Genomic DNA, 15,033 nt, shown 5'->3' on the forward strand with positions numbered 1-15,033 from the left:
GAAGTACTACCTGATTAATATACTGAAAGTGAGCAATTAAGTAAAAATGGCAACAGAGCATTAAGAGCATGGCTCTTGCTGTTTGTGTGATCACCATATGTGCAATGCATATGAACAGACATTTGTGTTCTGTTGCTGCAGAGCCTGCATTTTAGTTATATCTGCAGAAATTAACGGGTTTTGTTACAGTTTCCTACAGTTTTGTGTCTTAAAGCATTTTACAGTGCTGCTGTAAATATGATAGCAATTAGGATAATGTGCTTGTCCTGAGGACTTTGATTGTGTGTGTTAATGTTCCTGTGGGAATGGTCATGTTTGAGGAGGATAAAGAGATCTGGATCCTCAGAGATGTATATAGGCCATGTTGTGTTTGAGGACAGAAGTAGCATGACTGACATGCAGAGAGAAACTGCATGTTCTGTATTTTACTCCTTTCTAGGAATGCAGTTTGAGTGAAGAGTTAAACTATTACATGCACATTTCCTGCACTGATTGTTTTTTATTCTGATTTAGAGGGGTGCAATAGTAAGTGAACCTGCAATTCAAGTGAGGAGAAAAGGAAAAGGTACTCAAGTGTGGACTATTGAGAAACTAGAGAACAAATTGATTGACATGAGAGACCTCTATCAAGAATGGAAGGAGAAAATTCCTGAGGTAATTTATATACTTTTGAAAATGGAATGGATCAAAGATTGAGTTTGTTTTCTTTAAACCCCTTTTAATATGTTTTAGACAGCAAGTGCATGACTTTATATATGAAAGGATAGGGTACTATGGTGTTTTTTTTAAAAAAACAGAACAAACAAAAACCCAGAACGAAACCAGTATATAATACTAAATATTCAAAATCCCCACACATAACAAAACACAGGTATGTCCTATCTCATTTGTGTTTTCAGATGTTAAGTGTGCTGATGTCAGATATAATTGTGCTGAGGTAGTGACTCACAATGCCACTAAGAGCATATGTTTACCTGGCATGCAGATGACCACCAGCTCTGAATGGAAGCAGCCAGCTGCATTAGAAATAAAGTTATTTAGTGTGTCAAAGCTAACAAGGGTGCTGGTTAAGGTGCAGAACATACTCAAGATGCAGAACATACTAGTGGAATAAAACTTGATTTTAAACTATGAAATATTCTTTAATTTCATTTCTATATTTCCCAGCCTTAAAGCAGGGAAGAAATCAACTGAAGATACTTGGTCTACATCAGTGTTTTCATCAAAACCAAGTGGTGTTTTGTGAGAATTTAAGTAACACATTAGCCTTGGCAGATAAGCATGAGATTTGTCAAAAACTTGCTTGTTTATTAGAAAGAGACATGATAGTTGGTATCACAGAAGACATCATTTAAGTATCCAGGTAGAAGTGCATAGGAAATAAATCTTACTGTCTTGTGGCCGTTAGGAAGCACCTAAATTACTTGTATCAAGAATCATTCTTAAGTATGTTTGAACAACTCTTGTGCCTTTGTTACATGCTTTGGACGGGACAATGGGAATCTCTAAAATCATAACACAGGGGAGGTCAAGCACTTCATCTGTGCCCATTGAAGACAACGATGATTTTGCTGCTGACTTTAGTAAGAACTGATAGCACATATTTGAATACATTATGTCTGCCTGAGCCAGGATCATACTTTCCATGACCTATGTCGTCCATAATGCATGTGTTCTATGTGCTACATAGAAACACGTAGGTCAAATGCATGTGTTGAAGATGAAAGAGGAGAAGAAGGGAAGGAACTAACAAATTCACTGAGGAGTGCATATCGTGCTAGGAATCTGCATGAATTCTTTGTGGCTGTATGGGGAATGCTGCAGATGTGATCTCAGCTCTATGGGAGTCATAAGAACACTTGTTGACTTAAGTAGGAGTCATCCTGCACCTTCCCTTTGCCCTTGTAGTGGTAGCCAGCAGCCAGACCAGCACAACCTGAGGATGGTTTGACCTCTCGTTTAGGAAGTATAAACAGAGCAGAAAAGGTGAAACATCTTGAAATCAATGACTACTGTGATTGCTCATGGTAAAGTCTGCTTTGCCTTGACATTGCTAAAATATGCAGGTCATCGTATTATTATATCCCTTAGTAAAGAAATTGTATAATGTCTCATCTCAAAGATTTCATTTCAAATTTGTAATATGATTTTAGTCTCTTTCTGCCTGTGTAACAGGAAGGAACAAAGATGGGTAGTGGAGTCATTTTTGTGCCACGATCTTTTAATACTGTGAGGTTATTTGATCTCCTGTTCCCACGCTGGTGGTCTTGTGACATCTCTTTCATTATCTCTGAAACAGATAAGGAAGCTGATTGGCAAAAGAGGTGATCCTTTCTATGAAGCTCAGGAGAACCACAACTTGATCGGGGTCGCCAACGTGTTTCTGGAGTGCCTTTTCTACGACGTGAAGCTGCAGTATGCTGTGCCCATCATCAGCCAGCAGGGAGAGGTAGGGCTGGGCATGCTGAGAGCTCCTGCAGGACTCTTTGTGCTCCTTGTGCACCAGGGCTTTAGCAAGCAAATGGTGCCTGCTGTCTTGTTCCCCAGTGAAGGAGTGTTTTTCAAGTGGACTTGTATGTTCTCTGTGTAATTGCCTTCAGGTGGCAGGGCGGCTGCACGTTGAAGTAATGCGTGTTACTGGGTCTGTCCCAGAACGTGTGGTGGAAGGAGATGACTCATCTGAGAACTCCAGTGAGAGTGGGAGTCTGGAAGTCATGGATAACAATGGAGAAATTATTCACAGAGCGAAAAAGCTCTCCTGTAGGGTGAGTGAGAACACCTGGTGAAGTTTACAGTTTCAAGCCTCTGTAAGTATGTAGTCAGTCTGATGTAAAGTACTAGGCTATGTAGACTATTGCTGGCTGAAAAGTCTCTGAAAGGACTCCTCTTGTTCCAGCTCAGAGTAGGCCAGTCAGTGGTTTCCAGTGGCTCATTTAATTTGATTTAGTTTCCAGTAGATGCACATCCACACCATAAATACTGGTGTTACAACAAGAACAATCCTTTACAGACACAGAAGGAGAAAGTTTTTCACTGTAACTATCTCCTGGAGTTTGGTCATCTAATGAAATATTTATGGGTGGTGTATGGATTTAATTTCTTCTATGATGAAGTATTTCATTCTCCACTTGAGCGTATCAGCTTCCCCCAATGAAACATGTACATGGGTGGGTCCTTAGTCTACATTTCTGTATCTACAAAATCATATTTCCTAAGTAGGAACACCCTTACTGTCCTTTAAAACTTCTTGGCTGTTGGTCTTCAATTTGCAGCTGAAGAGGAAACAGTCATATTCCTGACAATATGTGTTTTGTTTCCTCAGGTAAAAATAAAAGAAGCAACTGGACTGCCACCCAATCTCTCCAACTTTGTGTTTTGTCAATACACATTTTGGGATCAATGCGAGTCAACAGTAGCAGCACCAGTAGTAGATCCAGATGTGCCTTCCTCTCAGAGCAAAGATGCTCATTTTACAGTGACCTTCTCTCACTGTAAGGTAAGTATTTTTATTATGAAAAAGTGTTTCCGGGATAATCATATGTTTGAAACTGTTTAGAGTCTGAGCCTTGTTTTGCTGGGGGAAGAAAAAGGAGGGAAGTCAAGTCATATAACTAATGATTTTTAACTATGCTTAAGAATGCCTTAATATTTCACTTCATCACTTCTTCAAAATGTAGCAAAAGGAAAAGATATTTTGATTAGAGATCTTTTAATCATCATCTTTTAAATTCAGATGTTACCTTTAATGTTTGGAGCAATCTATCATTTATATAATAACAGCTGATTATATACTTGTTTGGTAAGCTGTAGCTTAAAAGAGATCACTGGAGCTGAGACATCACTTCTATGATGAAATGTGGTATGCAGGAGCATGAATTGCTGAGATGATGAGTTTTTACAACTTTTGTATTCAGAGTGGAGCTTTGTGATTCAAACTGTATGGTTGATCAGGCAGGAAGTTAGTTGTTTGTGTCCTTACAAGCAAGTTGAGGAGATACAATTGTTTAATATGGTTGAATGTGATTTGTTTTTCTCATTGCCAGGACTATGTGGTGAATGTCACAGAAGAGTTTTTGGAGTTCATTTCAGAAGGAGCTCTTGCTATTGAGGTATGGGGTCACAGATGTACTGGCAATGGCAGCTCTGTTTGGGAAGTTGATTCTCTTCATGCAAAAACTAGGACACTGAGAGACAGGTACAAATGTATTACAAATGAATGCTTCCATCAGTTTTCTATAAGTTTTGTAGTACCTGAGGTGCACAAATACTTTGAGACAACCATGAGTTTTTATGGGGATGTCTTTATAGATGGAATGAGGTAACTCGAAGAATAGAGATGTGGATTTCTATACAAGAATTGAATGAGATGGGTGAATACACTGCAGTTGAACTCCATCAGGCAAAAGATGTAAACACAGGGGGAATTTTCCAGCTTAGGCAGGTATGTATCTTTTCCTTGCCATCTTATTCATGCTTAAATTAATTTTTAAATATTATTCTTAGTTTTTCTCTCCCTCTCCATTTCCTGCTTAGGGTCATTCTCGCAGAGTTCAGGTGACAGTGAAACCTGTGCAGCATTCAGGAACGTTGCCTCTCATGGTAGAAGCAATTCTTTCAGTCTCTGTAGGTGGGGTAACTGCCAGATCAACCAAACTGCAAAGGGGCTTGGACAGCTACCAGGTAAGGCAGTTAATTTCTCAGTTTGGTGTGGTTCTGCTGTTCTAGACCCAGCTCAACACAATTCCAAAAGGGACCTTAGCACACTGGTACATGATTTGTAGTTTTACACGTGCTTGAGGTTAATACAAGTAATGTGAACCTGTGGTGCTAAACCTGCTTTTTTTTTGCTTATAACTCAATTTATGACTGATAAAGCACTAAGCATGGCAGGACAGAAGGAATATGGGAATTGTTTTTACCTTTGTATAAAGAGGTGATTAATACTAGATTCCTAGTGCTATTAGTTTTCCTTCCTTCCAGAGATGGTGAAAGTTGAGGAGGGGAAATGCAAAAAAAAAACCAAAAAAGAAATTTATTAGAGAAAATGTTGTGAGATACTATTTAGCTTTTCTTAAAGCACCAAGATGTTATTTGATAAGATTCAAAAACAGTTGTCACTGAATGTGAAAGGGCTATTCCACATAGCCAAGGAAGTCCTTAAGAAACATAAATGATTTCAGCTGATACTGGACAAACTCATATTGGAAATAAGGCATGATTTTAACAGTGATGGCAAAGAACAAGTAGAATGGGCCACCCAGGGAAGCAAGGTGCCTTTTATCAGAAGGTTGCATTCAGTTCCACAAATAATTCTAACCTTGGATACAGATGAAACTGTGAAACTTGAGTTTAGTGATCTGCTTGCTCAATCATTTTTCTGGCACTGGATTCTGTGACGATTTTAATTTTTATATTTTTTTAATAAACATATTCACTAATACTTAAATCATTGCTGACCTGCTACCGTGTAATGAAAAAAAATCTTTCTACCTCTAATAAGACTAGTTATTTGAGTGTTGTGATTTTAGCATTTTATAAGTTTGTGGCAGCAATCTTGGTATTCGTGTTTTGAGTTGTTTCTACTAATTTCTGTTGAGTGAAATGCGTGGGTTTTATGTTTTACAAAATGTATTTTCTCCTACCAGAAGGAGGAGGATGATGGTGGTGATATGGATAGTTACCAGGTATTGCTGCTCTTGCTGTCAATCCTGCGGCATGGGGCACAGCTAATGCTAATGGCCAGCAACTCTCAAATGAACAAGCAAAAGCGGCTTTGAATACACATGTGCTGTGCATTTTAGAGGCTACCTGGGCTATAAAACACTGCTATTTCAGTTTACCTTGTGACTTTATACTCTTACAGTGTCCTCTCTTCTCTAGTACTCTGCAGTCAGCTCTCCTAACTGGCTATGTGAATTGCTAGGGGAATAAAAGCTTTGAAACTTTAATTTATAATGAAAGCAGTTTCTGATGAATATCACAGGGAAAAGAACCAGCAGCTGCAGGCATCTTTTCCAGGCAAATTATGCAGCATAAGATATTTTGCTTTCTAAAGAAATATCATAATCCTTTATGTTGTGCAGTTTTCTGAAATGCTTGAGTGAGAGTGGAGGATGTGAATGGGGGTAGATACAGAAGCTTCAGTGAAGCAATTTTCTTATATCTGCACAAAACCCAAACTTGACCCTGTTTTCCTGTGTGATAAGGCACAATTTAGACAGTGTAACAGAAGACTCATTTTAAAAGGTGACAAAGAGCAGAAGAGGAAATCCCCCCCAAAGTAAAATAAATTTCAGATTTCTACATAGAAGGCTTTTTTTTAATAGGTAGTCCAACAGAAGTAAAACCAGTTAGGTGAGAATGCTGACATCCCTTAAAATGATGTGTTAAGTTTCCTAGCAATCTCAAAAATATAATTTAAGGTACTAACTTCTTGCGGGCTGTTTAGGCGCTTCCTGACATATCACAGAGAAGAACCAGCCGGATTTTCTGTGATACCACAAAGCATGATTGCATGATGGGTTTTGTTTGCATGAGAAATCTTTTAATTGCACTGATAGCAGCTGCTAGCGATGGAACTTTGTGCAGGTTTGAGGGCGTACTGACCTGTCTAATCTTCAGGAGAACTTATGATCAACTGATGATACTGGGTTTTCCTCTTCCATATGCTATTCAGAAGTTTGATTGCCACTTCTGTGAGTAATTAGCCTATGGTGTGTAATCTGTTCAGCAGCAGAGGCAGTCACATTTTCTTTTCTCCTGTTGAAATCTGAGACTTGAAAGCAAATAAATTTCCCTTCATGGGTGATGAGGTACTTAATCAGTGTGCATGTCACTCAGGGGAAAAGAGTTTTCTGCCTTGTGCAAGCCATTTAAATATAAATTCTGATGAAATTACCACAAAATTCACTGCCCTTCTCGTGACCTTCTTCTCTGTTTCCATGTTAGGAAGAAGATTTGAACTGTGTACGAGAAAGGTGGTCTGATGCATTAATAAAACGCAGAGAATACTTAGATGAGCAGATCCAAAAGATCAGCAACAAACAAGGTTTGCAGCTTGAAGTCTCTGTCATAAGTGCTTTATGCCCTATATCACAAAAAGTGTGTCTCATCTGTAATCCTAATCTCTTCCACCGTAGAAAAATCTGAGGATGATATAGAACGAGAAGCCCGGCTGGTGGAACAGTGGGTGGGGCTGACGGAGGAGAGGAATGCAGTGTTTGTTCCAGCACCAGGCAGTGGAATTCCCGGTGCCCCCGCAAATTGGTATGTTCAGAAAAGCCACGGGAGTTGCCAGCTTTTGTACATAAACTGTGCATGCTGCAAGATACAAATCTAAGGATGTTTTGGAGCCTCCTGTGTTCTCCTGTGATACTATAAACTGCATTCGGCTGACAGAAAGTTAAGAAGGTCAGGTGCTGTTCTGAATGTAAGAAAGATTTGCTTAGCTAAGATATTACATGAGTGAGCTTTGAAATAGCTTTCGAGGTTTGAAAATTACCTTTGAATATAATATAGTATTTTGCAACTTTATGCAATTGGGAAAATTATCCAGTAGTTTGATTCCTTTCAGAAAAGGAATGAAAGATGAATGGTGGAACACGTGACGATGTCATTGATAAAGGGTAGAGAGGGAAGAAACTAATTTCAAAGGATGCATTCTCTGTTTCATCTGAATTTGTAATATATTTCTCATTAGTTTCATTTAAATTTGTGTTTTAACTAAAATCTTTGGAGCTGACATGCAAAAATGAGGAATGCAAGGTGTTAGGTTTCGGAAATGTGGGCAAGAAACCCTCCTCTAATCAAGAGCACACTAATGTCTCCAATAGTATTCGGGGAATAATGTAGCAATACTCTTTTTCTCACCATTTTTCCCCTTATCCACCTGAAGCATGCTGTGGTCATATGGCTAAAAGTGTGTTTATGGATATAAAGATTGCCAGTAGTTACATAGCCAGTTGTTTGGAGGGTTGCTGAACTTTATGTTTGAGATGACTGCAACCAGTTAATTTGGTAAGGAGCAGAGCAGGATGTTTAAAACTCTGGTCCTCACAGCAACTGCCACATGCTGCGTGGTGTGAATTGAGTTTTGGCGAAGCTCTAGATGTAGCTCTGTGTGTAGAGAAACAAAATGCTGTTTGTGCCACACAGGCATTCAGAGTAGCCATCAGAATGTTGACAGCTTTAGCCATTGGTTACAGTTAATGAATATTACATGGAGATCTTTTTGCCCAAATTACCTTAGGTATGATTTGCCTTCTTTGTTGCCAGCAGTTTGTTTTGTTTCAGGATTCCACCTGCAGGAATGGAAACACATATACCTGTCCTCTTCCTTGATCTGAATGGTATGTTGTAAAAGCAGATTAAGAAACTTGTGGAGGGGGAAATGGGTTTTTGTGTGGGTCAATAAGTTGTTAAATGGAAGAATGAACTTGAAAGGTGTAAGAAATCAAACAAGTTCTGGCAATGACATTGTCTGATATGGCTTGTAAAGTGATTTTTCTTCTGGATGTGTATGTTGGCATAATTAAGCACAACTATTTTAGAATAAGGATAAAAGTCAGGGAACACAGGAGTACAGTGATAGGCTGTACAACAGAAAATATGGTAAGAAAGCAAGCTTAGTTTGAATCAGACAGCAGATGGGAAAATCCTGTAAGTGTTTTGATGTTCAAATTCACATGTCATTTAAGCACTGATAGAGAATTTCCCAATGCTTTCAGAGCTCTTTCCACTGATGTTTCTGTAGAGTTTTAAACAGCTCATTTAATGAACACTGTGTTAGGGCTATAATGAGCTTTTTTTACAGAATCTAAGTCTTCTCCCTTTCAAGATATTTAGCTCTAAATGTGAGAAGACTACTGATACATATTCTTAAGACACAGGTACACAGTATGAGTAACAAGAAACTAGAGGTAGCTCCACATTTAAGGACTGTTTAGGAAGCAAGTCTAATTAAAAACCTGAACATAAAGTACAAGTGGATCTATAGGCCTTATCACATCCAGCACTGGAATGGTGCCTATTACAGATATTTATATAGGCAATGTGTCAATAACCTCCTTTAGCTGATACTTTTGGAAAGAGAAATACCCTCTTCCTCCATCTGTGCTCACAAGAAATGGGTTTTTTTGGGTGTGGTTTGTGGGTTTTTTGGTTTTCGTTTTTGTTTTTTTTTACTATCAGTAGAGATTAGCAGACAAAAAATCAAGCAGGATATTTAAACAGGTTCCTTGTGTCATTGCACACCTTTTGTTTGTTTAGCTAAAAGCATAATGTAGCCAGGGCTACTATTCTCAATTTCTTTTGTATGCTGAAATCATCTTCAAAATGCTGCATAGTAATAGGATTAAGTAGGATTAAATGTATTATGAAATATGGATAGGCCTTTATAACAACTTTGCCTCTATATATTCATATCCTTTGGTATAAAACTATTTCATTCTTTGCACATTTGTTTCATTAGCTGATGACCTCAGTGCCAATGAACAACTTATAGGTCCCCATGCATCAGGAGTTAACTCAATACTACCAAAGGAGCATGGGAGCCCATTCTTTTATCTGCCGATCATAAAACACAGTGATGATGAGGTAAATTGTTAGCAAGCCTCCTTTTTGACAGCTGCAGCTTGTGTAAATGCTTTCTTCTTATGTTTTATTTCCTACTTCTATGTATTTAATCATTATTATTATTACCTTTTTGTCTTAGAAGTACCATCTGTATCTAGTGCTGCCTTTATTTTCTGGCCTATTTATTTAGAATGTAAGAGGATATGACTTGTTAGCTCTTTTGCCTTAATTCAGAGGTGACAAGTCTTAGCTCTTGGCAAAGAATAATTCAACTGCCTGACTCAAAATCCCTTTTCCTGCTTTCCTCACCCCTTCATCATTCCTCTTGAAGGCTCTTAACTCTTCAGAGAAAATGACTTGTTTTATTGGGTGCACTAGGCAAAGCTTAATACTTAAATAAAAATTCTTTCATCTAGTACAGAATTACTAGGTTTTAAATATATGGTTTGGGAATTCTTGGAAATTAATTGTTCTGAATCCATGTCCTTCCATGTCCTGCATCTACTTAGCCCATTGTTTAAGAGATCATTTCCAGAATAAAGAGGGCACCAAAACTGGGGGGAAGGCAGAGGGAAGGAAAGAAAAGTTCTGCTGAATGGGTGCAGGTTTATTCTGTGTGGGCTGTTAACCTAATCCAACATGGATGGAAGATTTTACATTGAAATTAGTATACTTCTAATGTAGTAGCAGTAGGACCTGTATTCCTTCATCCAGTCTTTCTTCTACTTTCCTTTCTGTCTCCAGCCATGTGAAAACTTCCTTTTGGGGTGGGGTTTGTACAGTGCACGGATTGTGGTCATGCTTGTTCTCCCCAGTATCTTAACACCTATTTTGTGATTTTTCTGATAAATTCCTTACTATGAAAAGGTGGTTTGATTCCACTTTGTTCAGTTAGGGTGATTTTTCTCTCATTAAGGAATTGTTTTACTTCATGTTAAATCATTGTAAATGATACCTGTTTTTAGAATAATAGAATCTTTGATTTCCCTTTCTTCTTCCACTTAATTTGTCTGCATAGGTTTCAGCCACTGCTGCCTGGGACTCTTCTGTCCATGACTCAGTGCACCTCAATAGGGTAACTCCTCAAAATGAGAGAATTTACTTAATAGTGAAGACTACTGTGCAGCTCAGTCACCCTGCTGCAATGGAACTGGTGTTACGCAAAAGGATTGCAGCCAACATTTATAACAAGCAGGTAATAAGTTTAAATATACTTTTATTCCTTGTTTGGTTTCATATTCTTAATTTAATGAATGTGTTTTCTTAGCTGCTTGCTTAATTTTGTGAGTCTGGTCTCCCCAGTTCTTACGAGAGAGAAATGAAAACTAGATTTTTATAGGTTGCACTGAAGTTGTGTACTGGTATATTTCTTTGAACTGTACATTTTTTAGCTGATTGAACTTAATAGCACTGAGAGCAGTGTTGTAAGACTGCTTGAAATATCATAAATGCTAAAAAGTAATTTAATAAATTATGTTTCTGATTGGCTTCATAATGAGATTTTTCATTGCACCTTTTTATTTAATAATTATCAAAACAGTAACTGAAAATTACTTTCTTTCTAGAGTTTTACCCAGAGCCTCAAAAGGAGAATATCCTTGAAAAATATATATTATGCCTGTGGAGTGACTTATGAAATAGTATCCAATATACCAAAGGTAAATCATAGCGTATTTCTCTGGCAAATTCACAGAAACCAACAGCATTGACCTACTCCTGTGTGTGATGCTGATTAGAAAGTAAATGTCCTGCTTTGCTGGTATGGGGCTGGTTGCCAAAGTGGATATGCTGAAGTTCAGCGTGAGATTGTGTTTATCTTTAAACAGTTGAAAACTGTGGGGATTTTATTTTCTCTTCTACTGTATTTGACTGAGTTTTTGTAGATAAGTTATTTTTGAAAGCCTGTTACTGTCTACAGGGAAATTATAGAGGGTACTCAGAGGAATGTTCAGGTTTGTGGAAACAGAATAGCTGGGCATCTGAGTTCACAGGAATATAAGTTACTTTTTATAGAAAAAAGCTTGTATAAGTTGTAAATGTACTACAAAATTTATTTTTAAAGTAAACAAACTGGACAAATGAAAACATAAATAGTCTTGAAACCCTGTAATTGTCACTTTGTTGCACTACTTAAATTTTAAACTCTAGAGAAATCACAGCATATTTTAAGATTTGGGAAGGAAATTACATTTCCTTGCCTAGAAAGTTGTCATTAGTTGAGCCTTAACATACACGATTTCAGGTTATATATGCATTTTTTCTAGAAGTGATTTACTACAGCAAATGCTCAAAACTTCTCCTAAGCTTGATTTCTTCAGCATCATTTGCATCTCTATGGAACTACCCTGGATCATTGACTGTAATTAGGTTTGCTGATTAAGTTTAAGATGCCCAATTCAAATTAATTTCTAGATTGAACTGGTCAAAAAAAGTGAGCTAAAACAATTGGCTTTTCTTTTTGAAACCTTGAATGTTGTAACTTCTACTTTAGGCTACAGAAGAAATTGAGGATCGTGAGACCTTAGCACTGATGGCTGCAAGGAGTGAGAACGAGGGCACATCCGATGGCGAAACCTACATTGAGAAATACACCCGTGGTGTGCTGCAAGTGGAGAACATTCTGAGCCTTGAACGGCTAAGACAGGCAAGGAAAAGGCATTTCTTGCACCCTTTGCACTGGATTATAAGAATTCAAGAGGAGACTAGGAGAATTCAAGAGGAGATGACTGATCTTTTAAAAATACTGTGTTGCTTTTTTTGTTTCAGTTGGTTTTTTTTTTAGAGATCATTGGACAGATAAATGTAAGATGAAGTTAGTTCTGTGAAAGACAAATTTCCAGGGGTGGTGGATGTAGTAATGAAAGTTGGCAACGATGTAGTACTCAGAACCTGAACGAGCAAAGGCCAGAGAATGAATTTCAGACAGAAGCTTTGGTGGTTGTGTGTGCAAATTAAGATTTGTGAATGCAAGCCCTGATTGCTGCTGTTAGCTACACTGCAAAAAAGTCCCTATCCTGCTTGCTCAGTTCTCCTGAGGAGACCATGGCATTGCTGTTAGTGTTTTGTTCTCTTTTCACAGGCAGTCACTGTCAAAGAGGCTCTCTCCACCAAAGCCAGGAACATCCGCAGGAGCATCAGCACTCCGAACGTGCACAACGTAAGGACCCTTCATCGTTAGCACGGATGGGGCGGGGGCTGCTGTCTGTGTGCTGATGTAATGCTTGCACAAGGAGATATGGTAATGATTACTCTCTGCTGGGACTAACCAGCCTATGGGGAAGTGGACATGAAGTGAAGTCCCACCCCAAAATTGTCTGTCCTAGGAGATAACAAAGTTATCAGGAAAGAGGGAGGGTTAGTTGAAACTCTTCTCCTTTTACAAGGATATCCATTTGGGAAGTAGTTCAGGGTGACAACTGCCCTGATTCAGATTACTTTTACCTCCAAGTCCCTTTAACTTTTTTCATGGTATAAGGGTAGTTTCCATTTTATGTGTTCTCTCACTCACTCATACAGCAGAAACGTAGATGTCTTTATCTGGTCTGAGAAGAGAAAGCAAAACAGTTGCTAGAACTAAATGATCATAGTGTTTCCTCAAGGTATTCTATCTCACAAATGAAAGGCAGGCATTTTGTCATTCTGTCTCTTGGTGTTCCTTAGGTGTCCTGTAGTCGTCTGGATCTTTCTGCCTGTGATGAAGATGACAAGGTATGGAAACGTAGCAACAAACAGCTCACATTCCCAGATTTCCCACCCCCACCAGAAGCAAGATGTGTTTGAGAATTGGGGGGAATAAAAGGAAAATAGAATTTAGTAATTTTCTTTATTAGTATTGAAAGCAGTTGATTTACATAATATATCTTTGAAGTTCTGCACCCATTACATATAATTTTGCATTAAACCTTATTGTTCTTCTTGGCGTTTCATATTAGAATTATAGAAACTGATATGTAAGAAACAGAAAGAGCAAAACTTTAACTACTTCTCTGACCAGCTAATTGCCTTTAAAACAATGCATTTCTGTGTGACAGGAAAATTGTCTGAAGTCAGTAATTGACATACCTTTGGTTTGTGGGGTTTGGTTGACTCTTAAAAAAAACACCTGAGTTTGCCTGTTGATTTTTTCCACATTTGCCTGCATCATCATACAGATTTATGTATTTTTATTTTTTTAGGGTTGGTCTGAAAGTCACCTAGATATATCTGACTGTTGTTCCAGTTATCAAGATGTATCATGCTATGGTACTTTACCCAGGGAGTCACCTCGCAAGAGCAAAGATGGCAGTGGTGAGATTTCATATATGTAATGACAATGCTGGTGGATTCTTATTTACTGCATTAAACTGAAAATTAAATTCCCAGTGCTCTTTTCCTTATAAATGTGTTATTCAGCCGCTACTTAAGGAACTAAATATAACCTGGAAATAGGGGAGAAAAGGAGAAATGCATAAGACATCCAGGAAAGGGGGTAAAAGAGGTGGGCAGAATGTGCTAAATATAAACCAAAACTGTAGAAGAAAAAAAAAGAAATAAAGCCACCCAAAACAAAACACCATACACACTCACACACACAAAAGAACAAAATGCAGCTGCTGTTATTTTATGAATTTAAAGATGAAGATGCTTTTTTTAAAGTGGGAAGTGTCCTTAGACAGGTTCTTTACATGTGGATATTGTCTGTGCTTCCCTGTCAGTGTGTCATATGTGCCTTGTTTCCTTCAGGTCACATTGAACAGGCAGTGGAGGTAGAAATACTGCTGCAATAAAGTAGGACTGGGGGTTCATTCATTGCTTCCTTGCTTATAATTTCCTTTTTAATCATGCTGGCTGTTCTGGATGGCTGGCTTGGTTACAGGGCAGATTTGCAGTCTTGTGGGCAGAGGTCAGGTGAAACACAGGAAGTAAAGAGCTTCTCAGTTCTATTTTCAAGGACACTTCCCACTGGTTTTATGACCAAGATAGAAAGGAGAAATCTTGGAGCCTCAGAATGGAAGGGGTGGATACTGCTGTTCTCTGCTTTCCTTCTGTTTCCAGGTTTCTCTGAGGATCTCACTGAGCTTTGCATTATTTCATGCCTAGGCCAGTGGTTAAATACTTAAATACTGACATTTTTCTGTAGCCAGCAACTTTGTCAATTGCATGGCTTAACCTTCAGTTGTTTTGAAATATGATCTCGCAGTCAGGATATGAAGAACTGAAATACACTTTTTTTGCTTTTTTACCTAGGTGTTGTAGCAGAGAATTCCCATGCTTTAATGGCCAGCCCTTTTAAAGCATTTTCTCCCCAGCCACCAAAATTTTTCAAGCCCTTAATGCCCGTGAAAGAGGAACATAAAAGGAAGACCCCACTTGAAAGCCGACCTCTACTTAGTCAAGAGGTAATCTTTGAAAAGCACCTGCTTTTTTATAGGAGATGGAGTGATTTTGTGTACTTGGCAAATCATTTGCATCTGTTGCAAC

The 15,033-nt window shown here is 38.3% G+C and overlaps 1 protein-coding gene across 3 annotated transcripts in view; it reads left to right on the forward strand.

Annotated features, from left to right (window-relative positions):
• The window catches only part of KIF13A (kinesin family member 13A), a 104,499-nt gene that overhangs the window by 80,312 nt on the left and 9,154 nt on the right, over positions 1-15,033 (forward strand). For 2 of the 3 annotated variants that reach the window (XM_059851622.1, XM_059851604.1), the window contains exons 19-37: positions 514-654; positions 2,300-2,449; positions 2,601-2,765; positions 3,323-3,496; positions 4,044-4,195; positions 4,309-4,441; positions 4,534-4,680; positions 5,646-5,684; positions 6,949-7,048; positions 7,140-7,266; positions 8,293-8,348; positions 9,470-9,594; positions 10,592-10,768; positions 11,139-11,231; positions 12,065-12,217; positions 12,653-12,730; positions 13,234-13,281; positions 13,749-13,860; positions 14,800-14,951. In XM_059851622.1, the coding sequence (XP_059707605.1) occupies positions 514-654; positions 2,300-2,449; positions 2,601-2,765; positions 3,323-3,496; positions 4,044-4,195; positions 4,309-4,441; positions 4,534-4,680; positions 5,646-5,684; positions 6,949-7,048; positions 7,140-7,266; positions 8,293-8,348; positions 9,470-9,594; positions 10,592-10,768; positions 11,139-11,231; positions 12,065-12,217; positions 12,653-12,730; positions 13,234-13,281; positions 13,749-13,860; positions 14,800-14,951 (2,322 nt within the window). The remainder of the gene's footprint in view (positions 1-513; positions 655-2,299; positions 2,450-2,600; positions 2,766-3,322; positions 3,497-4,043; positions 4,196-4,308; positions 4,442-4,533; positions 4,681-5,645; positions 5,685-6,948; positions 7,049-7,139; positions 7,267-8,292; positions 8,349-9,469; positions 9,595-10,591; positions 10,769-11,138; positions 11,232-12,064; positions 12,218-12,652; positions 12,731-13,233; positions 13,282-13,748; positions 13,861-14,799; positions 14,952-15,033) is intronic. The other variant, XM_059851613.1, reaches the window with a different exon arrangement.

The sequence above is a fragment of the Haemorhous mexicanus genome, chromosome 1 (assembly GCF_027477595.1).
Source record: "Haemorhous mexicanus isolate bHaeMex1 chromosome 1, bHaeMex1.pri, whole genome shotgun sequence".
Lineage (NCBI taxonomy): Eukaryota > Metazoa > Chordata > Aves > Passeriformes > Fringillidae > Haemorhous > Haemorhous mexicanus.